Raw genomic sequence first — 24,866 nt, forward strand, 5'->3', positions numbered from 1 at the left:
TGACATTACTGTAAATTGTTTTTTGAATGTTCCTGCTGTGTTACAAATCACACACACACACAATCACAGACATACAACTTCATATAAGTTGAGAAGAACCACAACATCAAAAGAGTACATTTGAAAAAAAAAAAAGATTTATTATATTAAAACAAGGCATCACATTTTCAGATACGAAAAGCAGCATATTTGTATTATTCTTATAATTACCAGTATTTCTTTCTTCCTTTTTTACATACAATCAAACTGAGTCAACGCTGAATTGTCGGTATAAAAAAAAAAAAAAAAAAGTCTAGGTAAACAGAACTTGTCTTTTTGTGCTCAGGGTAGCTGGTAGCAGTAGAGAAGTGCAATGGCTTAACTGTAGAGAGAGAGGACACAGCTACTCCGAGCTGGTTAGAAAACGAACAAAAACGCAGATGGAAAAATGCTGTAGCTCAACATCTGTGCCATTTTTCCTTGAGTGGGTTTGAGAGACAGTAAGCGGACAGGCACTGAGACGCATTCAATGCAGAATACAGTGAGGCTGTTTATCTTGTCGGGATGCAACAAGCCTGAAATGAAGAGGGAAAAGAAAGCGTTTACTTTTTTTCTTTGTTGAATTGGACGATGTCTGTGAATGCAGGGTGTAGTGGAGTGTTGAGTGGGGTTCTATTTGCTCTTGTACTAGAGTGCTCTGCAGTGCTGAGTGGCACTCGCTTTCTTATACTACTAGAGTGCTCTGCGATGTTGAGATGAGTTCTCTTTCCTATACTACTAGAGCGCTCTGCAGTGTTGAGTGGAGTTCTCTTTCCTATACTACTAGAGCGCTCTGCAGTGTTGAGTGGAGTTCTCTTTCCTATACTACTAGAGCACTCTGCAGTGTTGAGTGGAGTTCTCTTTCCTATACTACTAGAGCGCTCTGCAGTGTTGAGTGGAGTTCTGTTTCCTATACTACTAGAGCGCTCTGCAGTGTTGAGTGGAGTTCTCTTTCCTATACTACTAGAGCACTCTGCAGTGTGGAGTGGAGTTCTCTTTCCTATACTACTAGAGCACTCTGCAGTGTTGAGAGTGGAGTTCTCTTTCTTATACTACTAGAGCGCTCTGCGATGTTGAGAGGAGTTCTCTTTCCTATACTACTAGAGCGCTCTGCAGTGTTGAGTGGAGTTCTCTTTCCTATACTACTAGAGCGCTCTGCGATGTTGAGAGGAGTTCTCTTTCCTATACTACTAGAGTGCTCTGCGATGTTGAGAGGAGTTCTCTTTCCTATACTACTAGAGCGCTCTGCAGTGTTGAGAGTGGAGTTCTCTTTCCTATACTACTAGAGCGCTCTGCGATGTTGAGAGGAGTTCTCTTTCCTATACTACTAGAGTGCTCTGCGATGTTGAGAGGAGTTCTCTTTCCTATACTACAGAGCACTCTGCAGTGTTGAGAGTGGAGTTCTCTTTCCTATACTACAGAGCGCTCTGCGGTGTTGAGTGGAGTTCTCTATCATCAGGTTATGGGGTACACAATGGGGTACAGTCCTCACCTCTACACAGAGCTACTGCAGCGGTCCACACAGGGTCTCCGGGGATCGTCATTGTCGTTGAAAGGTGGGTTTCCCTTTTTTTGCTTCGACACGTCTGAAAACACAAAGCAGTTACCTCAGGAATAGAAATAAGACTCCCATTGCATAGCTGTTTGATGCATCAGTAAGACACATGTGAGCATGTTACCTATACACTGGGGCTAAACAAGCTTGTAGTAAAACCTGGAATGGGTGAAACTGCTATGCAATAGGAGTCTTGATTCCATTGCTGGTACCTATATTTTTAATTCCAACGCTGCAGATGGAATATACTGAACAAAAGGTCTGCATGCACATACTATATATTTATAAAGAAACGAGAATATTGTATTCCTGACTGATCGCTTTGCTACAGCAATATAAAGCATCCCGACTCTCTCCAAACACAGAATATTGTATTTATTATATAGATTTCCCTTCCAAAAAAATTCAGTTGACATGCACAGGTAGTGGACAAAAAAATGGAAACACCTGGGCAAATGAGGGACACCAAGTATATTGAAAGCAAGGGCTTCCACACAGGTGTGGCTCATGCGTTAATTAAGCAAATAACATCCCAGCATGCTTAGGGTCATGTATAAAAATGCTGAACAAGCCTGGTTGCCTATTATTATGGCTAGCATGGCTGCAAGAGGAGACCTCAGTGACTTTGAAAGAGGGGTGATTGTTGGGGTGCATTTGGCAGGAGCTTCAGTGACCAAGACAGCTCAACTTGCTGATGTTTCACGAGCAACGGTGTCTAAGGTGATGTCGGCATGGAATTCCGAGGGAAAGACATCATCAGCAAAGGGCATCAGTGGGCGGAAGCGCATACTCCAGGATCGTGATATCCGTGCATTAATTCGAAGTGCAAGGCAAAAGGGACGAGCAACTGCAGATCAATTGACTGCAAATTTCAACCTGGGGCGTGAGCAGCCAGTTTCATCAAAAACGGTCAGCCGAGAACTCCACAGAGAGGGATACACTTTACATTGGTGTTTCCATTTTTCTGTCCACTACCTGTAGGTAAAATGGTAGATTAGGTTGAGAGGGACACTAAGACAGCGCAGAGAAATCCAGAATCCAGCCTCTTATTCACCCGTCACAAACACGCATTGCAAGTGAGTGGATTCAACTGTACGTTGTTTTAAAATATATATATATATATATTTTTTTAAACTTGGACTTATTGGTCACGTTTCTGGCAATTCCCAGGCAGGCTACAATGTCCCCGCATTCTCTAGCCACAGCATGCAGTATATGCAGTATATGGGGCAGCAGTGTGGAGTAGTGGTTAGGGCTCTGGACTCTTGACCGGAGGGTCGTGGGTCCAATCCCAGGTGGGGGACACTGCTGTTGTACCCTTGAGCAAGGTACTTTACCTAGATTGCTCCAGTAAAAAACCAACTGTATAAATGGGTAATTGTATATAAAAAATAATGTGATATCTATATAATATGAAATAATGTATAATGTGATATCTTGTAACAATTGTAAGTCACCCTGGATAAGGGCGTCTGCTAAGAAATAAATAATAATAATAATAATAATAATAATAATAATAATAATAATAATATTCACAATTAACCACCGAGACTCCGGGAACCAATGAACCACAAGAAGCTTGATAACATGCAAACTCAAGCTGTGCAGTGAAACTGCTCTGTGTATTTGTTACACATGACATTTAAACATGCGTAATTCATATTCTGTCAATGTGTAAAACACCCAGTACGCAGATCATCTGGAGCGCTGTTGATTACTTGCATTTATCCCCAGTGCTAGTCCCCTTGAAGAAGCAGGCAGAGTGAAGGGAAGAGGCAGACAGTTTACCTGTTCTGGAGTAGATGCACCAGAGCGCCGCAGTCAGGCACACGCCGATCAGGAAGGCTGTGAACGTGATGCCAACAACCACGCGGGCGTCCAGCCCAGCGTCCACGTCTGTGTGCGAGAGAGGCAGTTAAACAATGCAGACAGGAAATTCTACACGTACTGTAGCGTGTGGGTCTGCTCAATACAACTCAAGCGTTTACCACTTGGAAATGTGCAAACTATTAACAGCTCTAAATGATCCCAGCAACCTGGGCTCACGCGCTACCATGCTGGATTCGGCCTGGGCCGGCCAGCTTCTCCTCCAAGCCCCTCGTTTCAACATGTTTAGTCTGGATGAAGTGATCGCAGACACTTACAAGCAGCCGAAGGGCTAGCCCAGGGAACGGAAAGGGAGCCGGCTCTTGGTTTTCCCATTATATTTCCTGGGAAAAAAAATTGAATAATAATAATGAAGAACTTTTTCTTTGTTAACAACCTCAGTATGTTTGCACTTTTACTTGCCATGCATTTACCATAGTTTACCCTGGTTTGCCGTGCTTTTTAATGTTTTACCATACCTCTCTCTGCTTTACTATGCTTTCACTTGGCTTTAATTCCACTTTACTATGCTTGTACTATGGGAAACTTCTATAAGGGTTAGTTACCATGGTTTGCTTTTTAATATGCTTTACCATGCCTCTCTGCGATTTCCAATGCGTACCTATGCTTTACCATGATTTCACTGTGCTGTGCTTTTACTATGGGAAACTTTTATAAGGAAACAGTAACAACTGCATTATGAATATTCTATGAACACACAGACCTGTGAAGTTACATACACAGAGAACGGTTTTCAAGTACTGCCCTAACACCATCCATAACTAGAAGTGCCAGCTTTAAAAATACCAAATATATAATAAATGTAATGACAAATGTCAACTGAAGACATTGAAAAAGACTTTTAGCACTTCGAAACTGTGGATCTGTGAAACCTGCTGTTGGTGTTAAAAATAAAAAAATGCAGCAGAACCTCAGAGTTACGAACACCAGACTTACGAACACCCCACTTTTTTTTGCACACACTCAACCAGTGTGTGCAATGCAACCAGACAGGCGCTCCTATAAAGTGAATGCTGGTCATGGAGAAGGCAAAATGACTGTACCAACAAATGCATTCAGACAGAGGTGAGGCAGATTTCAAAGCAAGTACAGGCAACTTTACTAACAACATTTTAGTTTTAAACACAAGGTCCCTAATACTACAGTCTAACATAATTGTACTGACCATACAGTCGTGTGAAAACGTATCTGAACACCTCAAGACTTGTCATTTATATCTTTTATATACCTGCCTGCATGAAAACCTCTGGGGGTGAGAATTTTAATTTTCTGTCAGTAAACAGTGATATAGAAACATTAGGCACTCGTGTGTGAAAATGTTAGACCACTTTGTGCTTTAAGTATCTTAAACAACTTCTAAAATGTCTCGTGCATTTTACCAGGTGTGGTTATGTGTTCTTTTTCTCTTACTATTTTAAATGAATTGCACGTGTGGCCTATTACAGTCATCAATTAAATTAGACAATCGCTAATTTGCCTATTTTGACAATTTTCCAAGATTTTCATTGACAGTGCTTTGATTTCATACGTACAAAAAAAAAACTACAGAAGCAATGAGGCGCGCTAATAAATGTGCACACTGCTGTATTAACATCCCGTTGTTTTGTGAGCTGACCGGCAGAATGGGCTGCTATCCTGGGCAATCCTAGGGCAGGCAGCTCCCCCTCCTGAGTGACCAGGATGGGTTTGGACAGCGTCCGGCCAAACTGACCCCAGAGAGAGCTGTCCGAGAGCGGGACGATACTGCCAGTGCAGGCCTCGTCCAGGGACACACACTGCAGACAGAGAGGGAGTGAGGGGTGAAAGGGAGTGAGCGAGAGAGAGGGAGAGGGAAAAAGACAAGGAAGCAACAAACAACAGCACAATTAATAACCGATAACCCATTACCAAAATACCACCACAAAATCTATAACTCTCCCCTACTTCCTCGTCTTTTCTTTCTCTATCGTTTCTCTTCATCTTCTAAAACATTCCTCCCAGTGGGACCAGTACAAGATCCTTCCCACTTTAACACTTTGGGAAGTGGAGTCCACACCACCCAGCGATATAAGGAATGTTTTTTATAACATGAGAGTAGCTGTTATTTATTTCATGCTAATACTGGACTCGGCTTTTGTTAAGATACAATGAGATAGTAGTGATGGGGACCAACCAAGACGTAGCTTCACTGTAATATATGAGCCTCCAGCGCTTTACCTCCAGGTAACATGTATTTGCTACTGGCCCGGTGCTGAAGTGTAATGCTGGCTCCAGGGATCAGCACTTTATGTAAATCAAAACTCGAACATTGAAGACTGAGAAAGACATATTTAAAGCGTTACTGAACAGGCTGTCGGGTTTAAAACACAATGCATCACTTTCCCTTGCTTTCTGCTTTGTTGTATGTATTCCTGCAACATATCCCTGGTCATAAAATTAGGTTTGACTACTTATTTTACCTCGGAAATCAAAAACACTGAACTTTGCGAGAGGAGTCGGGAAGCAATGACATGTTTCTGATTGAAAGGGCTGGATTGAAGCTGCAGATGTTGAGAATGCAGAAGACACTCTGATGGGGAAGACCCGATGCATAACTGATGTGCAACAAAAATAAAACTGATTTATAACTAGGGGGATGTTAACAACAATATCAAAACAATCGTGATAATGTTGCAGGAATGCGTACAAAATAATGCATTGTGTTTTAAACCCTACAGCCTTGTCAGTAACACTTTTTGTTACTTTTAGTATTTAACCCTGTAATCCCCAACCATTTTTGAAATGAGAAAAACTACATCATTTACATAACTAGATTCTGTTACTGGTACAAAACCCTTTTTTTATCCCCCACTGTCTGGCAACACATAACGTACTGCATATTCTGGCTTGTGAGACTGGATTTAAAAAATAATAATATAGGAGGGGTGGCTAAGCACTGTATCAGATGTCAGACATAACGCTGCACCTACCCTGGGCATGCCAGCCCCATGGCTTGGGGGCGCACCCCCCCTCTCACACAGCGTCAATTTGCAGTGCAGGAACTGGACCGAGTTGTTGTACTGCGGACGCAACACAAAGCTAAACAGCCGTCTGTCCCTCGTCCCCCCCCGTCCCTCCGGGGCACGCTCTGCGGTGTAGAAGGTCTGTCCCCCGCTGTGTCCCTGGTTGAAGAAGGAGCTCCTCCCCGCTCCCTCCCAGGCAGGGCTGCTCCTCTTCCCCCCCGCTCCCTCGCTGTAGAACGTGACCGAGTCGTCCTGAGGACACTCCCCCGCGATGACCGTCCAGCCCGGCCCCCCCTCGGGGTCCGAGAGAGGGGACAGGAAGCAGGACTGCACCCCCAGACCCAGGCCAGGCTCGCTCCACAGAACCACCACCTGGAGAGAGAATTAGAGAGAAAGAGGAGCCACTTCGGATTGGCTTTACCACTTCCTCTTAAGTTGTGTTGGTCCTTCGATGAAGTTACATCAGTTTAAGGCACGTTTACATCAGTTTAAGGCACAATAAAAATAAATCTAAGTCAGGAACTAAAAAGGAAAGTGTGAAACAGGCGCAATTAAACTACTGCGTCATTTTTAACCTTATACAGCACAGGGATGGGAATAAGACTCCAATTGCATAGTGGTTTGATCCATGCCTGGTTTTACTGTGAGTTTAATAAGACACCTGAGCTTGTTACCTAGATACTGTGGCTAACCAAGCTCATAGTAAAACCTGAAATGGGTGAAACTGCTATGCAAAGTCTTATTTCAAAGGCAGGGGGAAATCAGTACTGAATGGCATATGGGGTGCATTTTTATTTCAAAGACAAGTTTACATACGCCTGCCTTGCAGATTCTCCTCTCCTCTGTACAGAAATGAATCCTTTTTAAAAGGATGGCAAGGGAATTTGTATTCTCATAAGGGGAGAGGACTGACTGTAATGTGCTTTGTGAGGAACTTCTTTTCTTTCTTTAATTTTAAAAGTTTTGGAGGCGACAGAAAAAAAAGGCAGGTATTGCACATTTAAAACCTGGAATGATCAAACCTGCTATGCAATAGCCTTATTTCCATGCCTGTTATAAAATAAGCCATGCATTTTGAATACAGCACAACGGAAAACAGGTGCCTGGATCCAAGCCCTGTTTCTATACCGTGCCACTCTCTCATTTGCTTCTTCCTCATCTGGCTGCAGTACTTTACCTCCACGAAGACCCGACTGTTGGCTGAGATGATGCAGGGGCCCGGGTAGTGTTGTAGGAAGGACTCTGAGCTGTACAGGTCCATGCTGAAGAAAGGGGGTCCGCCCAGACCCCCCGAGATACGCACTGCCCCGGGCTGCCCGCCTCGGAAGGCTGGGGAGGGGGCCAGGCAGCTGAACTGCCGGGACAGACAGTGGGAAAGAGAGAGAGAGAGATTGACAGGTGCCTGGTAATGACAGCGAGGAGTGGAGGCCAAACTGGCAATAATCAAAAGCAGAATAAAACCCTGCCAGAACCAGGTTTTAACTGGAGGTGTTTCAGTCATTTTTAAAGTGCTGGCAGCCTCTAGAGTCTAAACTGAATGTGTTTGAAATGATCTGGGGTATAGAAGGTGTGCTTTTTGGAGGATGAAGAACTTGCTTTGTATGTGTAATCATTTTCCATGTGCAGTTTTAATTGTGTAATGGTACCTGATTGTTTCTTTAAAAATAATAACAACAGCAACGTGTAAATTAATCATTATTGCTGTTCGTACATTTTATCTGTAATGTAATGTTTAATTAAGAAACATTTAAATAGTGAAAGTAATACCAACTTTCCCATCTCATGAGAACTACTATGGTGATGTACAGCTATGGCCAAACGTTTTGCATCACCCTATAGAATGAACTAATTTTGCTTTACAAAGGTCAAATGAAACCTGATGAATAATGTTACATTAACATATTGAATTACACACCGCTTTGTAGTTTTCTGTATACTGACAAAAATTTAAAAATGTGACATTTTGAAATCTAACATGAAATACTGTACTGCTATTATGGCTTCCTGTAGACTTCTGCAATAACAATATGTAGTTTTTTTTTATTACATGATATTAAATAAGAGATCTAAATTGAGTTTTTTTTGTTTTGTTTTTTATATTAAATGTCTCAATCCTAAAATTCTAGGTGATGCAAAACTTGTGGCCATAGCTGTCTGTTACACACGTTTACAGAAAATAAATCATTTAGCAGAGCGGACACAATCAACAAACAACCTTCGAGTGCACGTGCTGAATGAATAAGTACAATTTTAAAGCTGGCACGCTTAAGTGAGCACCGACCCTCCAGCAGGACCCGTATGATCAGTTGTTAACCAGTTCACTAGGAACTCTGACCAATATAAACTTCAGGATTGCTCCGTCTCTCGCTGTCTTCCATCGCCTCCTCACGACCCCCCTGTTCAGACTGCGCTTGCAGATCTCTTGATCTGCCCCTCTTACCTTGCACTGGACTTGCCTGACCTCAGCACCACGTTACTGGATCCTCAGCTGATGCACTATTGTACTACAATGTCTTTGTAGATATATCTGTTGTAATCCTAACTTGCTGCATCCTAGTTCATACTGTATTCTAATAGTATTACTGCACTTACTGTAAACCATACTGTACTTGCATTGCAACCCTGCACTGCCCTGTAACACCAGCAAGTCGTCTTGGAGGAAGGCGTCGGTCAAATAAATAAATAAATAAATAAATAAATAAATAAATAAATAAATAACCCAGTGCTGCTCCCTGCTGGACTTTCCTTACACAGCACCCAAACACCGTTGTCAACTATTGGTGGTGAACAGGTTACAAAATGTACACAAGATAAAAAAATACAAAAATAAAACACCTTTCCTAATTCTCTCACATTAATAACTTGAGGCGATCGGCCAGCGCCTCTCGGTGCAGGAGGGGTCTCTTTCTCTTCTGTGTCATTGCCGGTGGTAACGGAACCTGAAGGTTTCCATAGCAACACCTGGGCAGCAGAGAAATTAGAGGATATGGATATAATTACGACCAGCTGGAGTCGAGGCATTTTTATATCAACCTAAAAAACCTGAAAGAGGCAACAGTGACAAGCAAACTCCCTCACCCTCCCTGCACCTAAATGAGACCATGCATATATACAATACAACTCTTCATTTCACTGTCTGACCCACGCATCAAAAAACAGGGAAATATTGATAACAGCAAAGGAGTGTCCTTATACAGCAACATCTAGGACTCGATTCCAATAGAAGTGTACAATCCTAACATGTTAGATAAAAGGGAAAACTTCTGGATTCGTAGACTTGAGGCTTCACTTCCCCATGGACTGAACCTGGAAGACGATGCACCCTTTTAGGATTGGAACTCCACCTCAGAAGTGTCTCAGTGTTCTTAAAACATTCAGCTGTAAGTCACTGTGCAGCTTACAAACTGAAACTACAGCCTCAGTCTTCCTGGCTGTTTCTACCATGCTAGCTGAAGAAGGAGGAAGCCAAAACGTTGTAGCTAACTATTAAAATCGTGAGTTTTCAGTTTCTCAATTACTTTTTTTCTTCGTTATGTATAAATGTAGATAGGTAGATAGTGCGAGAGACATTCTCTCGGGTTCTTTTTCCAGCACGTAACTGACCCAGACACACACAGGAACTTGTTTTCAGCACTTTCTCTGCACACTTATTTTACATAGCAAAATAATAACCAAAACACACACCTAGCTCTTTCGAGCCCTTACTAGACACTTATGCAGGTTCCCCGACTAACTTGCAGGACAGCTAAGCTGTTTACCTGACATTATCTACACAAAACACGAATGTTCACACAGTATCTTTGAACACAGTACACGACGCACCATCAGGCTCTTCACACAGAAGCAGCCCCCGAGCAGACTGGCTGCTCTCCTGTTATACTTGGCAGGTGGCCTCAATTTGCAATAACAAGGCCAACTGCCAAAACAATTAACTAATACAATTAAACAATTAAACTTGGCAGGGAGGCTTTTAACCCTGTCCCTGCCACAATAGATAGATAGACAGGTAGATAGATATAGATAGATAGATAGGTAGTCCCTTCTTTCAACTATAGTGTATATACTCTTGTAATGTATACTGTGTTTATTATTTTCCATTGTTTTTTTTGTATTGTTTCCTAAAATGTTAAGCTGAGGGAACACGAAGCCACTCTGTGGCTTGTAACGTGGCTTCGTTTCACGAGACTAGGGTTCAGACCACTGTTCCTAAAAAAAGTGGCTTTGTGTTCCTTCAGCTTGAGAGTTCTTTGTGTCTCGATTCTCAATAGCTGTAAGGGGAATGATATGGAATGAACAGATTCTTTCAGGTCACTGTAGAAAGTTCAGGGATTTTCAAACCTGTTTGTATGCTTCTATGTTCTTAGAGTGGTTCTTTGGGCATCTGTGTTGCTGTCAGTAGGCATTCTGCATTGATAGATCTGTACTTGGTTGACTGCAGTGTGTTGTTAAAAGGGTAGTAAAGCAAGGGAAAGCACAGCAATGTAACTGAGGTAAATGCATTACAGCATGGCAAACTGCAAGATTTCTTCTCTGATAAGAGAACGCAACTCAAATGAAACTTCTTTAATCCTGGTCCTCAAGCGCCCTGTCAAGGGTTTGTTGGAACCAGTTTTCCTTTTTTTTTTTCCCCCCCCAAAGCAAATCACAGCAGCTACACACTGGTTAAAATCTCATCGGATGCCTTATGTGCACTGGAAAACAATGCATGTTTATTTTTTGAGTTGCTGGTTGAACCCTTTTTGTGAAAACCCAGTTGCAGTGCTTTCTGCCCGTGACTCACCGCGTTCCGATACCTCACTCCCAATGAGCTCCAATCTGCCACCGTCCCACAGGAAGTGACGTCAAACTCCAGCAGGAAGTCGGTGCCATTTGATTCCACCTTGCAGCTGGGATCCTTTAGAGTGAGATCTGCCGACGCCAGACCCAGAGACTGAGAAGAGAGAGGGAGAGGGAAAGAGGGAGGGATAGCATCACTTCTCTGAGCCAAACAGAAATGTCTGTTAAAATACAAAACGGGTTTAAAAATCAACTCAAGTATTGCATCATCTCAGAAATATTTGTATGTATCGTTTCATGTTTAAGCTGTGCAGCGATTGGGATTGTAGAGGTTAATGAAGGGCAAACAACTATTGGGAGCACACTTGAGAACACTGCCTCAGCACAGCTGTAAGCTAAGCACTTGTGGGAGGAGGTTTTCCAACTCAAATCAAATACAAAAGGAACAAGGAAATGATAAAGTGCGGCACATTTGACCTTGTGTTGAAGAGATGTGTGTTCGGTGTCTGGAACAACATTGTAACTCACACCATGAGATTGATAGGGTTTAGATGTTGTTAGGAAAACAGATCAGCTTCACACACACACACTTGAGACATCAAATTAGATTCCTTACAGGGAGGCAGAGCAAAAGCTTTAACCAGGGAGCAGGCAGCTGTAGCAGTACATAAGAACATAAGAAAAGTTTGGGAACGGGAAAAGGCCATTCGGACCATCAAGGCTCATCCCTTGTTAGCACACAATCGAGTCTTTCTTAATCTCAGTGTTTTAGATACGTCACCTGGTAGGCTATTCCATGCATTCATAACTCTCTGTGTAAAAACAGTGCTTCCTACCTTCTGTTCTAAACTTATACCCAGTTTCCACTTGTCATCTTGTTCTTCTCTCTGTGCTAAATTTCAAGTAGTGCCTTGGGTTAACTTCATCCAGACCATTTATGATTTCAAAGATTTCAAATCAGTAGCTGTGGGCACTAACCTGGAGCAGATCCACTTGTACCAGGATGGATATAGTGGCTCCCAGGCACTGGACAAGCACAACCCCGTCGACAGAGTGGTCCTGACCTAGGAGTGACTCGCTGTCTCCCCTCCATTCTTCTCCTCCTCCTCCTGCGCCCCCTGGAGACATCCAGCGCTTCAGCAAGCCCTCCAACCCAACACCAGGGGGCACCATGGGCACAGAGTCTGCGTGCCAGGGTTGAGGCTGCTGGAGGGGCAAGGTGGAGTCCAGGAGATCAGCAACACCTGGAACGATACCTGGCATGGGATTGCACAAATCACAATGAGTGGAGAAAGTGTTCTACACACTGATTGGCTGAGAGAAGAAACTAGTGAACTAAAAGGCCAATAGAAACGGCAGGAAAGGAGAACAGGGGCGGGAAAGAAGGAGACTGAACTAACAGGCCATTAAACTCACGAGCGTTGTACCCATCTCTCTCATTCATTTTACGTCATCAGAATAATCCTCGTGGCTCCCACACAACCACGAAAATTGTTCTGTATGCAAGTCCATTCTCGCAGCTAAAACAAACATGGAACTTTATTCCAGTTGACATTAGGCAGGTTGAAGTCTAAACTGAAAAAAAATCTCTTCTAAGGATCGCAATGTATCCAAATCACGCTCCCTCCTACAACAATGCTGTTTTTTTTTTGTTCCACTCATTTCAATCAGAGCCCCAGCGTTGTTGCAGGAGGGAGCGTGATTTGGATACATTGCGATCCTTAGAAGAGATTTTTTTTCAGTTTAGATTTAAAATAATCCAATGTTTCAACCTGCCTAATGTCAACCAGAATGAACTGGATACACCGCGATGTGCAGAACAGAATCTTTTTCTCCTGGCGAACGTTCCTGAGTAGAAGTTGAAAACAGTAATTCCCTAGTTAATTTATGTGTAAATACAAAAATATTAAAAACAAAAAATCGAGGGAATGTGTGTGGGGTGGGGGGGGGGGGATGTTGTGATATATATATATACATACATAGCTATATATATATATATATATATACACACACACACACACACACACTGTATATATATATATATATAAAGACAAAATGTTAATTTCTTAAAGTACCGTGCTTAGTCACTGTGACCACAAATCTGTTGGCCAGCCCCGCCTCTGTGTATGATGTCACGGCAGGGAAACCCCTCTCACTGGCCCAGGCCAGGAGGTCAGGGGTCACCTGCAGGTCAGCGGAGACAATGGTGGTGAGGGCCAGGTGCTCGGGACCCAAACCAATGGAGATGCTGTTGGACGCCTGCCAAGAAACAAACAAACAAACCAAAAAAAACACACACAATCAGATCCCCACATTTCATACTGAAACCACTGAACAATGAAAGACAAAGAAAGGCTTACTTACAAAGCCTTTGCCCCAGCCTAATTTACTTGATATATGCTTTGCATTGTCAGGCATGATAGGCATCACTGTTAATACTGGTTGTCAATAGGGGAGTGCAGAAACCCAAACTCATGATTGCCTCATAACTGTCAGTTGATTGCCTCGGTACGGCAATAAAAAACATCAATGCCCCGGATAAGAGGACGATTCCTCCAATCGGCTTTTAAAACACTCAATGCGGAAGTTAATTGCCATTGACTGGTAATCGATTGTAAAGGTGAGGAAAGGACAGCGTTTCTTGTTTTCAAATCAACACATTACTGAATGGATGTAATAAATACCTGCCGATAAATATTTATTTAAAGGTAGTTGCAAGTATCGGTTCAACCCTAGTTGTCACTCTATTTCTTTCAGGTGTGAAATGTCTTTTAGCAAAGAGGAATGAATTCAGACTGCTGTGTAGTCAGAGTGCGGCCACTCGATTGAACTCTAAGGTACAAGGGCCATGTGTGTCCTACAAATAAAAATGATGCTAACTTTCTAATTTTTGCAATGAGGTGCACGAAACAGGGTTTAAAATGTACTGACGGGCTGGATCTGGTCATCCAAATTGTCAGTTTCCTCCTTGTGATACTTCAGTCGCTCTCAAATGGATTTTAAGAAGAAACCGTTTTAACAAAAAAGCAAAAATCCTTGTGTACCTTAAGGGGTTTAACAAGAATATCCTAATTGGCCGAATTTATGACATTGCCCCCCGATCCCTGACTCACCATGTAGTTCATGTATTTAAGAAATGTGTCTTGTCCTGCATCAACAAATTAATTATTATAACCGCAGATTGGGCATCCACAAAAAGCTCATTCAAGGCACTGAGAAAACTTGTGTCAGTGGGTTTTGCAAAGTTTATTTTAGTATTACAGCATGTATAACACTTTCCCCCTAGTAAAAATGTAACAAAGTGTAGTAAAGCACAGTGAAAGCATGGGAGAGCAAAGGTAAGCATTGTAAAAGCACAGAGAGAAGTATGGTCAAACACATGGTAAACTAACCCTTATAAAAGTTTCCCATAGTAAAAGCACAGCAAAGTGTAGTAAAGCACAGTGAAAGCATGGTAAAGCATAAGTAAGCATTGTAAAGAACAACAAGGTATATAAAGCATCTTAATAAGGGTAAATGATTGTATATGCACAGTACAACCATGAGAAAAGCATGGGGGTAAAACTGCAAAAATTCAGTGCAAAAAATTTTCCAAGAGGAACGGCTGGACTCACATAAACACGCAGCCTGCCTCGCACTCCTCGTGGTTTGATAACCCAGTTGACAGACGCATCGCACTTCAGCAGCAGGATGACATCACTCCAGACTGTGAGCAGAGCGTCAGGGGGCTGCAGAGTGACCATCACGTCCACCTGCAGGGAGCTGGACACACAAACACAGTCACTTGCTCTTCCCCACACCACATCTCGACCAGGGAATCACCAGAGTAAGTAGCGGGGTTCAGGAAAATATAGCGTCACACGTCCCCACGTGCTGCTACAACTGTTTAAATAACGGACCCGGTGTTTTTTTTTTCATTGTTAACATCCTGAACATTTTACACTTATAACTTTAAAGTGTGTTTCAAAACTCTTTCCAAAATGTCTGCTCCAGTGCACTGATAGCGTCAGGATTACTGCCCACATTGTCAAGCAGGTAACACAGCGATAACGATCCATGGTGTGGTACGGAACAGAAAAGCAGAGCACTTGTTGTTATGTTTTTTGTATTTTTTAAATCGCTCTTCCTGCAGTGATTTAGAGGACAGATCTCAAACCCCAGTGCACTACAGCGAACATTTTGAAAAGAGCTTTGAAACAGACTTTACAGTTAGAAGTGTAAAAAGTTGTCCGGATGTTAATGAAAAGAAAAATGACAGGTACATTATTTAAGCAGTAGCAACACGCAGGGATGTATAACGCTATATTTTTCGGAACCCCTCTACTTACTCTTTAACAGATTAATGGTGGCAGCAAACAAAATATTCCACGATGTGGACCTTGATTCACTATATGCATCTCAAATGATACATGTGTAGGGGTCAACGAAGGCTAAACAAATATTGTGAAGCACACTTGAGAAGGAACACTGTGCTGAGCACAGCTGCAAGCTATGCTGTTATCAACAGAGAAATGTTTATCTGCTCAAGACAAGGAACTGAGTAGAGTGTGGGAACTTGACTGACCTTGGTTGGAACACCGAAGCAGAGTTCACAAAGTTCAGCTTCACACACACGCAGTTGAGTAAGATATGTAAGACAGGCACTCGAGAGTGCGAGTGAGAAAAGGAGACTTGAATCCTCCCCCGACGACAGACCACCTCCGTACCTGAGCTTTCTCCCAGAACATTAGGTAACCGATCACCATCTGATTCCTGTTTAGGTGCTACATTGTTGTGTCTAACAAGGAATGTTTAAGCTAGACGTGTGAAACACTTGAATACTGGAATCAATAAATATAAACTTGCTAATATAGTAGTTGGTATTGTGCGCACTCATCTGCAGACATCAGATTAGTTTCCTTACACAAGTCATGGACCTGTTATCGTCATGATGGACTACTGTATTTTCTTAAGAGACAAAAATCACACGAGATAGGGAGAGTATGTAATCACACCAGCTATAAAGCTCGGTCTAATACGTACTGTGTTGCGATACAATACACGATTTAAAGGAAGCAGCTGATTCATTGCTACACCTACTGTATGCAGTGTTCGATTTTGACCATTTTTTTTCAGCTGGTCTCTGACTGCATTCCATCACGTACCCAGACAGGTTTGACCCGGCGGACCGGAGGTGAACCAGGTGTACTTCCGGGTCCATTTCCAGGCCAGGGGTCACACAACCTGTCACTTCCTGGGGTTGAAGGTCAGAGGCCAAGTAGTTCTGAGACAGGAAGAGCTTTTTCAGGACGCAGGAGCTTGGCATCATCGGATCTGGAGCAGAAAAAAAAGCGAAGACCCGTCATGGTGCACTGCAGTTATTCCACGAATCAGGATAACCGAATAACCTGGGTGAGCTCCTAAAGTGGTAGAGTGGGTTGTTCATGGTTTGTTGCCTCATCCTGCTGAATGGTTAATCTATGCAGCTGATGACTGTAATGAACTCAGCTTGTTTGTATTTTGAATATTTTGCACGTGTTGTGCATGGAATTGGTGACCGCACCTCTAATTGTGTACAATATGGGAATAGCATGCTGGCAGCTCGCATGCTCAGTGTTAGAGTCCTGATCTGAGAGCATGTGACATGTTTACATGTTACCGTTTACTCAGTGAGTTAGTGCTGTTAATTATAATATTAAATACACCACAGCAAGCACATTGTCATGTATTTCAGATATTTCCAAACCATTGTTTTTTACAATCCGAGAGTTAAATTCAGTGAACGACAGTTTTTCTACTGTTATCAAGTAAGCTGATGTACATTTCATTTCAGTTTTTTTTTTCTCTCAGCAGTACTCTTCCCAACTACAGTCCCAAGTATTTCTATGCGTTCTGCTTTCACCGTTCATAAAATGATCAGTTTGAGAAATAAACTCTGTTCTCCCTGCAACAGCTGACCCTGCTTTTGTACAAACCTCACGCTACATTACTGTTTTTCATTATGGTAGCATCTTACATTGCCAAGTCTGCTTCTTTGGCTGAAGAGATAGCAGCTCCTGATCTAACTAGGGAAGCTGCTGCGCATTTCAATCACCCTCAAAACTCCAGATGTTAAACAATACAGCAGAACTCCCGAGTTACATCACTATGGGAACAGAGGCTGTTTGTAAGCCTGAAATGACTGTAACTCTGAAAATTGATTTCCAGTGGTAATGAATGTGCACACCTGCTATCTACACCCCCCCACAGTAATGCAATACTCATTGTGATTAATTTTAAGGAATTGAAAACTGTACTATACATAGAAAAAGGAAACATTTGACTTCCGGCTGAAAGTGGGGTGTTTGGTAGACCGGTCAGTTCATAAGTTTGGTGTTCATAACTCTGACGTTCTACCGTATAACCAAATCCATTATATCTGGGATAGATGCGGCTGCTAAAGAAGATGCAACAGGACGATAAATAAAATCTTTGTGTTGACTCAAAACTTTATTTCAGCAATTTGCCTGCTGGAGAACGACAGCATTGGTTTATTGGAGTTCACTTCTTTCAGCTTCATACGATAACATATTCACTTATGGCCTTTTTTTAAAATAAATTTACCTTTTTGCTGTCTTAATTCTAATTATTTTCTGCATATAGTTTTCAGGGGTCACACTAAAAGAGGGCCTGGATGATTGGGTGACTGCCTGCAATAAATATGGCAGTCACTAGGTGGCACTACAAAAAAAAAAAGTTTAAAATGTGTTTTGCTCATTTTAAATGCTATTCGGGAAATATTTTTGTATGGTTTAGTAAGCTGATCTGTATGTGAAGAAATCTTGATATGCGCCGTCACGTATGCTTTTCTAGCAGGAATATTGTTATTAAAACAGTCTATGCAGTGGGGAAATGACGAGAAACTACAAAGAAAACCGTTTCTGCCAATTATTACTGGGAAGATGAGTGATATAATAGGATATGTAAAGCAATGCGGCAAAGAAGCACTGCTTAGCTACCAGGATCACTGTCTGGAAGATATTTTACTGGGAAGCTGGGCGTTGGCAAGAGTTTTCTGGAGGACGGTGGCAAAGAAACACTGTCTATCTACACAGATGACTGTTTTCCATCTGTTTTTACAGGGAAGACGGGTAGGGCTGTATTTTTTTCAAAGTAATAAATGGCTTATTTCACGGTCCTGTATAACGTCTGGGAAGAAAAGGTTGTTTTATCCTAAATAAAACTCCTTAGATAAAGCTCTGCAGTTGCTGAGCACCGTGGAAAATAAAAACAGGGCGATTCGGATGGCCGCTCTGTCGTCGGATTTGAATGAGTGCAAGACGGATTCAGCAGACTCGAACACGAAACAGTTATTCAACGCCACACCTCTCCACACTTGTTGTATAATTTCAATTAAAAACAGCACTCACCCTCTCCGATGCGGATGTAGATGTGGTTGACCTGGTCAAACTCTGTGAAAGACGTCACTGTCCGGTACTTTCTCAATGTCCAGCGCAAGAGGCGTTCACTCCGACTGGGTAAGCTTTTCTCAGACAGCAGGGACAGCGTGAAGTTCTCCAACGGGCTTTGGACAGCTGACCCCTCTGACACCTTGTAAACACACACAGACAATCACGAGAAGGGAGCCCTTTACATGAAGCGTCTCCAATTACTGTGTCTTTACATAGTAGTTACTTAGCAAATACACATTGTTACAATGTTATTGTGCATTGTTCCAATGTACTTAATGTGTAAGAGCTACAGAATTATGGAAGGTGCAGTAACTGGCCAATCAGAACTCACGTGGAACAGGTGTCGGACCCCGGGTTCCAATCGCTCCGCCTCCACACGCCAGCCCAGGGCACGCTGGGATCGCAGCACGAAGATCAGAGGCCTGCGGTGGACGGACAGCATGGAGATCGGTCTTAAATGCAGCGTCACCTGGGAGGGACAAACAGACACTGGGGTGATACCTGAAGAGGTTTCCACCAATTCCAGGGCTTTCATTTCCAACCTGTACTGGAGTTCACCGAGCCAGGATTCAAAAGGAAGGACTGACCAGGCCTGGCTCTTTTAGCTGCTTAGCTTTTGAGAGCCGAGCCAATCACAATACAAGAAGGAGAAGTACAGACCAGGCTTGACCCTGCTTAGCTTTCTGAGATCTAAGCAGATCGCAATCCTAGAAGAATACTGACCAGCAATCACTCTGTTAAGCTGCTTAGCTTTTCTGAGATCGAAGCAGATTACAATACAAGAATAAGTGTTGACCAGACCTGACCCTGCTGCTGCTTAGCTATGTGAGACCTAAGCAGATCACAATTCAAGAAGTAGAAGAAGTTCTGACTTGATCCTGCTCCTACTGTTCTTGCTTAGCTCTCTGAGAACTTAGTAGATCGCAATCCTAGAAGTACTGACCAAACTTAACCCAGCTTCTTATATTTCCTGGGATGGGATCAGATGGCAATTGGGTTCTGTTCCTCACCTGTTTGGCCCGGTCCAGTGAGGTCCTGCGCAGGTTGATGACGTGGACCTCGTGACCATGTTTCCCCTGCGTGGCACATCCCAGTCCAGCACGGTAGGTCTCCAGAAGACCCTGGACTGGGTGTAGTGCCCCCACTGGAGACTGCCTGCACTGATCTGGAGAAAAGCTTCCTGCAGAGGACGGAGACAGAACAGTACAAGAAGCTCAATTCATTTATGAATAGACTAAAGGAAACATTTTTTTAAATGTCCTGAAGACTTCTTTGTTAGACCACTCTGTGCTTTAATTAGGCACATTAAACAACTTCTAAAAGGTCTCCTGCATTTTACCATTTGTGGCTGTGTTCCTTTTCTCTTACTATTTTAAATTAATTGCATGTGTGGCATGTTACCCCTGTTTTGGCTCCCTGTGCAGTATAGAATTGATTTTAAGCTTTTGCTGTTAACTTACAAGGCCCTGAATGGATTAGCACCTAGTTATTTGCAGGAGTTACTGACCCCGTATCTTCCAAACCGCACTCTGAGATCACAGGATGCGAGGCTGCTGGTTATTCCTAGGGTCAACAAAAGCAACACGGGAGGCAGGGCTTTTTCTTGTAGAGCTCCAAAATTATGGAATGCTCTGCCTTCGTTTGTCAGGGAAGCTGGGACCGTTACAGTTTTCAAGTCAAGTCTAAAAACACTAGAAAATGGCTCTTATCTTAGTGGGTTTTAATGTAACTTTAAAATTGCTGCTTTTGTATTATTATTATTATTATTATTATTATTATTATTATTATTATTATTATTATACTGTTATTTAAATCTGTTACTTAAATGGTCTGACTTGGCAGTTGTGTGTGTGACATGCTATACAAATGTATTGTGATTTGTTCTTTTTTTCTGCTATGTACTGTACAGTGCTTTGTAATAGTGTTGTATAAAATGCTATATAAATGCAATAAATAAATAGATAAATACATAAAATGCACTGTGGTTTGATTTCACAACAAATCAAAACAACAAAAGCAATAGGGTGTTCTAATACATCGCACTACTATAATAATAAAGTACAGTGAAACAGTGAAAACAAATTGAAACTATCGTAGCTCTACAGAGTTACACACATTTAGTTCAAGGGCATTAAAAAACACTTAATAGCTAAAAGCTCTGGGGCCCACAGGCACACAAAGCATGGATGTGTTAGCTGACTTTCCAACACTGCCCCTAAACTAGAGATTAAGAGGACATATAAAGATGAATCATTCAAGGTCTTTAACTTTTTTTTTTTTTTTTTAAAACATAATCTGCGAATGAAAAAGCAGGCTTAGACTTGTATAATGATCGGGATATTGAAAATTAAGATGCAATAGTCTGAAACAAGATCTTTCTGTAATGTTCTGATGCTAATCTTAGCAGGGGTTATCCGCTAATCCGTAATGTATCAGGTTCAGCAAGGCTCTCGCCGCTACTAAATTATCATCTGTCGGTGGGAATTAAATTGCAGTTTCCCTGCAGTCCTGCCTTCTCAGGGCAGCGTGGAGATGCTAAGATAGTTTCCCAGTTTACGAAACAGCCTGTTTCTCAGAAACTAAAAGAACTGGGCTTCTGAGAATCAGGTGATTCAGTGCTGTGCTTTAACAAACAAAAAGAATGTTCTAATGAAAGCTGCACAACAGCCTGTGACTTACAGAACATTCGGTAACACTTTCTATAAAGTGTCTCCAATTACTGTGTATTTACACAGTAGTTGCTTAGTAAATACATGTGTACTTACACACAATTACAATGTTATTATGCATAGTTGCAATGTACTTAACAGAGTGTTGCAGTTTCTCAGCCCCTGCCATGAGACCTACCTGCGTAGTTTGCGCAGAACACCAGGTGACACAGAACGAAAAGCAGGGCCATGGACCCCATCTCTGCTCAGGCGTGGCGATGCGAGACACTGCAACCTTGACCTGGCTTTGGCAACGTTTACATGCTGGGGACAAGAGAATCTGCAAAAGGGAACAAAAAATAACTTGGGTGAAACTGCTGCGCAATAGGAATGTTATTTCCATCCCTGTGGTGTTTTAACTGGACAGGAACCCCCTTTCTCGCTAAAAAGAATGGAGGGGCGACTCTGAAAAGTTGTGGAGCAACTTGGAAAAGAGCTGTCTGTGGCGCTGAACCTTCAGAAGCTTGTTAATATGAAGAAACTGGACTGAAGCAGTTAATACGTAACTGCTTTTAAAAATCCCAAGGGTCCCAGGGAATGGAATGAGAAATATTCTGAAACATTACAGCAGGGGTGTCCAGCTCCTGGAGGGCCGCAGTGTGTTCTGGCTTTCGTTCCACCCGAGCTCTCAGTTAATAAATCGCTCTACTTATTTGATTAATTGGACACATTTAACACTTCTCTCCAGGCCTCAAAATGTCTTATAGGTAGCGTACCAGGACCTTGAATCAAGTGCATTTTTAAAATCATGGGCCGTAAAAGACCTTGAAAAAATTATGAAATGTGTCCAAATGAACAAATAATTAGATCAGTTAAGTGAATTGAGAGCTTGAGTTGGAATGAAACCAGAAGACCCTGCGGCCCTCGAGGACTGGAGTTTGACAGCCCTGCATTAAAACTTTCTACATCAACTGCAACTTTAACACTGTAACACATTCTAATCTCCCCCCCAAAAAAATGAGTCTTGTGGTTTTAACTCAAGTGTGGTTCATTCTACAACGTTGACCTTCTCATGAACATCAAGTATCTTACACAGTACATTATAGAAGCGGTTTGAATCGATGTAATGATTAATCACACCTGAGGGATTAAAAAATAATCGATCGATTAATCTTGAGTGTGGTATCAAAAAACGGCGTACGAGAAAGCTTTGCTCATCGCCGGTGCTTTCCTTTCACAGCAATACTACAAGTTTCTCATATCACCTCAGTCGCAAGTTAGCAGATTTTTCTTTTTATTCAACACATTTCTTTCAGACGGTATCAAAAAATGAACAGCTTATACCTTACTTTTTCTTCAGCTAACTGAAATAAAATAGCACTCATATGCCAAGTTTACAGTAAACCAAAAACGGAAACACAGTATTCTCGGTTGTAATGCAACTGGAAATTTATACTAATACATCCGCTCTTAGTGTATTTTTAATCTTCATGGCATTTGGCTGAAGGAAACGCAAACGGGCAGAACGGCTCAAAAGAAAACGACATTTCACGTCACTAAAAGTGATTACTTGTAATTATCTTTCAATACAGTGTCATATCACTAGCAAACATGCGTGATTAATTGATTGCATTGATCGGATGATTAATCGATCAACAGAAAATGTCAAGATTAAAACCCTTATATTATATTATGTTATACATAGAGAATGCTGCATGGGGTAGTGTGTGATATGAGAATGTAGAGCACACTCAAGGGTAGGATGCTACATAAAGCGTGTGCATTCAAATTCTCATTTATCACACACTACCCCAATGTAGTATTTTCTATCATCTCTCTTGGGCAATTTTTTCTCCTGCCAAGTTCTGTGTTGCTTGTTGTGGGGGGCTTACTCTGCTTAATTTTTGTCCATGAGTTATTAGACAGAGAGTGAACTTGCATAACAATTTCTATTTCAAATAGTAACAACTTTGATAACTTGAACAAAATTTGAAACACGGTTTGCATTATGTGAGACAGTACAGAGTGCCAGTTCTGGGGTTTCTTTGCCATCAGGTTTCTGTAGCAACTAGTATTTTTTATATTTTTTTTGAGGAGGCTGAAAAAAGTTTAGGGAGCGTGTTAAAATTAGGCATGTTAACATTTTTTTTTTTATATAGATACACCTATTTTTATGTTCACTAGTTTGTTCTGAGAGTGTTTGCGTTTGCTATCATTTCTGTGTGTCTTTTTTTTTTGTGAGAATCAGCGTGTAATAGAAAGCATCTTCTTCTGTGGATGGGAGATGTTTCGGGAAGCCGATTTATACATGTCTACGCTGACTCCCTCAAGGAAAATGCGGTTTGGCCCGAAGACTGAAAGCAGAGAGCCTGTTGCCGAGGTAGTTTCGACGTTGGAAACGTGTGTTTCTCTTGAATTGATCTGATTTGCACAGGTGGGTTTTCTTTATCAAGGACACACCACAGCAGGGTGGAGATGTGTTGCTGTTTTGATCAGCTCGCGCTGGGGCAACGCTCCGTTGCTGTGGTATTAACTGGCGCGAGTTTCCCGTGCCACGCGGCTGTGTGATACGAGAACTATCAACTGGATGAGCCCGTTAAATAAAATGCTCATCAGTTAATATTACATGATATTATATTATGTATTTAAATAAGCATAAAAGCTATGCCACTTCTATCTTTTAGGGTAACAGCTCATGAAAGTACCCTAATGGCATGAAAGTACCCTAATGGCATAGAAGACTGCAAGGCATAAACTTGTATTAACATCAAATACATTTTTCTTTGAATAAAAATCACAACGCAAGCTCTATTGATGTGTTACATTTTACACACACACAGTACATATATAAACTAAACAGCCCCCCCCCCCCCCCCCCCAAGTTGCACACACTGTTACGGTCAATACTATTACAGTAAATATTATCATGCAGTGTTCTCTTTTACTGCTGAGAGCTAATATTGTTTTTTATTCCATACCGTTTAAAATCTGTTTTGTTTTTTTTGTGCATTAGCATATAAAAAAGAAATGTAAAACTAGGGGGGGAAACTGCATTAGTAAGAACCGACTTACCGTCTAGTGCCTCTCACTCAAATCGACATCAGACAACAACAACGACAGCCAAAAAGTTGAAAGCGGCGCGTTTACCTGTTTTTGAGTCTTTGTCGTTCTTGTTTTGCAGCAGCTGTAATTAAATGAACAGCCAAGGCTGGTGTTTAACGATGCTCGCTTTGCATATCTTCACGAATGAACCTTTGCTCGGTATTATACCGACTGCACCGCTGCTGGGTTGCTGCAGCGATGGTAGCCCCCGACCCGGTCACATTAGCAACTTCGCACTACAGTTTTTTTTTTTTTTTTTTGTTAAAAGGAAAACACAAAGAAAAAAGGGGCGGGGTTAAATTAGAAAGTTGTTTTTTTTTTGTAACTCTTTCGGGTCCATCTGAAACGAAATCCTCCCTTCTAACAACACGTCCAAACAAAAACAAAAACAAAAAAAAAATCATGTTTTTTTTTTTTTTTTCTGGTTGATTCAACAGCGTGCACGAAATAAGAAAAAAGGTACATTTTA

The 24,866-nt window shown here is 41.9% G+C and overlaps 1 protein-coding gene across 4 annotated transcripts; it reads right to left on the reverse strand.

The window, feature by feature from the left end:
• Positions 1–115: 115 nt before the first annotated feature.
• Positions 116–24,629, reverse strand: LOC117402014 (transforming growth factor beta receptor type 3-like). Of its 4 annotated transcripts, none has more exons than XM_059007833.1 (18): positions 24,443–24,629; positions 21,495–21,635; positions 19,658–19,827; positions 18,979–19,116; positions 18,606–18,786; positions 16,362–16,530; positions 14,832–14,979; positions 13,293–13,476; positions 12,196–12,473; positions 11,222–11,371; positions 9,295–9,402; positions 7,619–7,795; positions 6,409–6,813; positions 5,076–5,235; positions 3,718–3,783; positions 3,362–3,469; positions 1,511–1,604; positions 116–554 (listed from the first exon to the last, which is right to left on the reverse strand). In XM_059007833.1, exons 2-17 carry the CDS (start codon positions 21,553–21,555, stop codon positions 1,513–1,515), a joined length of 2,595 nt encoding a protein of 864 aa, XP_058863816.1. In that variant the 5' UTR covers positions 21,556–21,635; positions 24,443–24,629; the 3' UTR covers positions 116–554; positions 1,511–1,512. The 4 variants fall into 4 exon arrangements, with proteins under 4 accessions (XP_058863816.1, XP_058863814.1, XP_058863815.1 ...); XM_059007831.1 differs by having other exon boundaries at positions 9,277–9,402; XM_059007832.1 differs by lacking the exon at positions 24,443–24,629 and adding an exon at positions 24,368–24,389 and having other exon boundaries at positions 9,277–9,402.
• Between the last annotated feature and the right edge of the window lie 237 nt (positions 24,630–24,866).

Source organism: Acipenser ruthenus, chromosome 36 (assembly GCF_902713425.1).
Source record: "Acipenser ruthenus chromosome 36, fAciRut3.2 maternal haplotype, whole genome shotgun sequence".
Classification (NCBI taxonomy): domain Eukaryota; kingdom Metazoa; phylum Chordata; class Actinopteri; order Acipenseriformes; family Acipenseridae; genus Acipenser; species Acipenser ruthenus.

Coding starts and splice junctions, on each gene's coding strand:
- LOC117402014 (XM_059007831.1), bottom strand. CDS start 21,555: ATGGGGTCCATGGCCCTGCTTTTCGTTCTGTGTCACCTGGTGTTCTGC. Junction 19,117..19,657: donor CACTGGACCGGGCCAAACAG/GTGAGGAACAGA, acceptor TGTCCCTCCCAG/GTGACGCTGCATTTAAGACC. Junction 9,403..11,221: donor GAGTGAGGTATCGGAACGCG/GTGAGTCACGGG, acceptor TCTGCTGCCCAG/GTGTTGCTATGGAAACCTTC.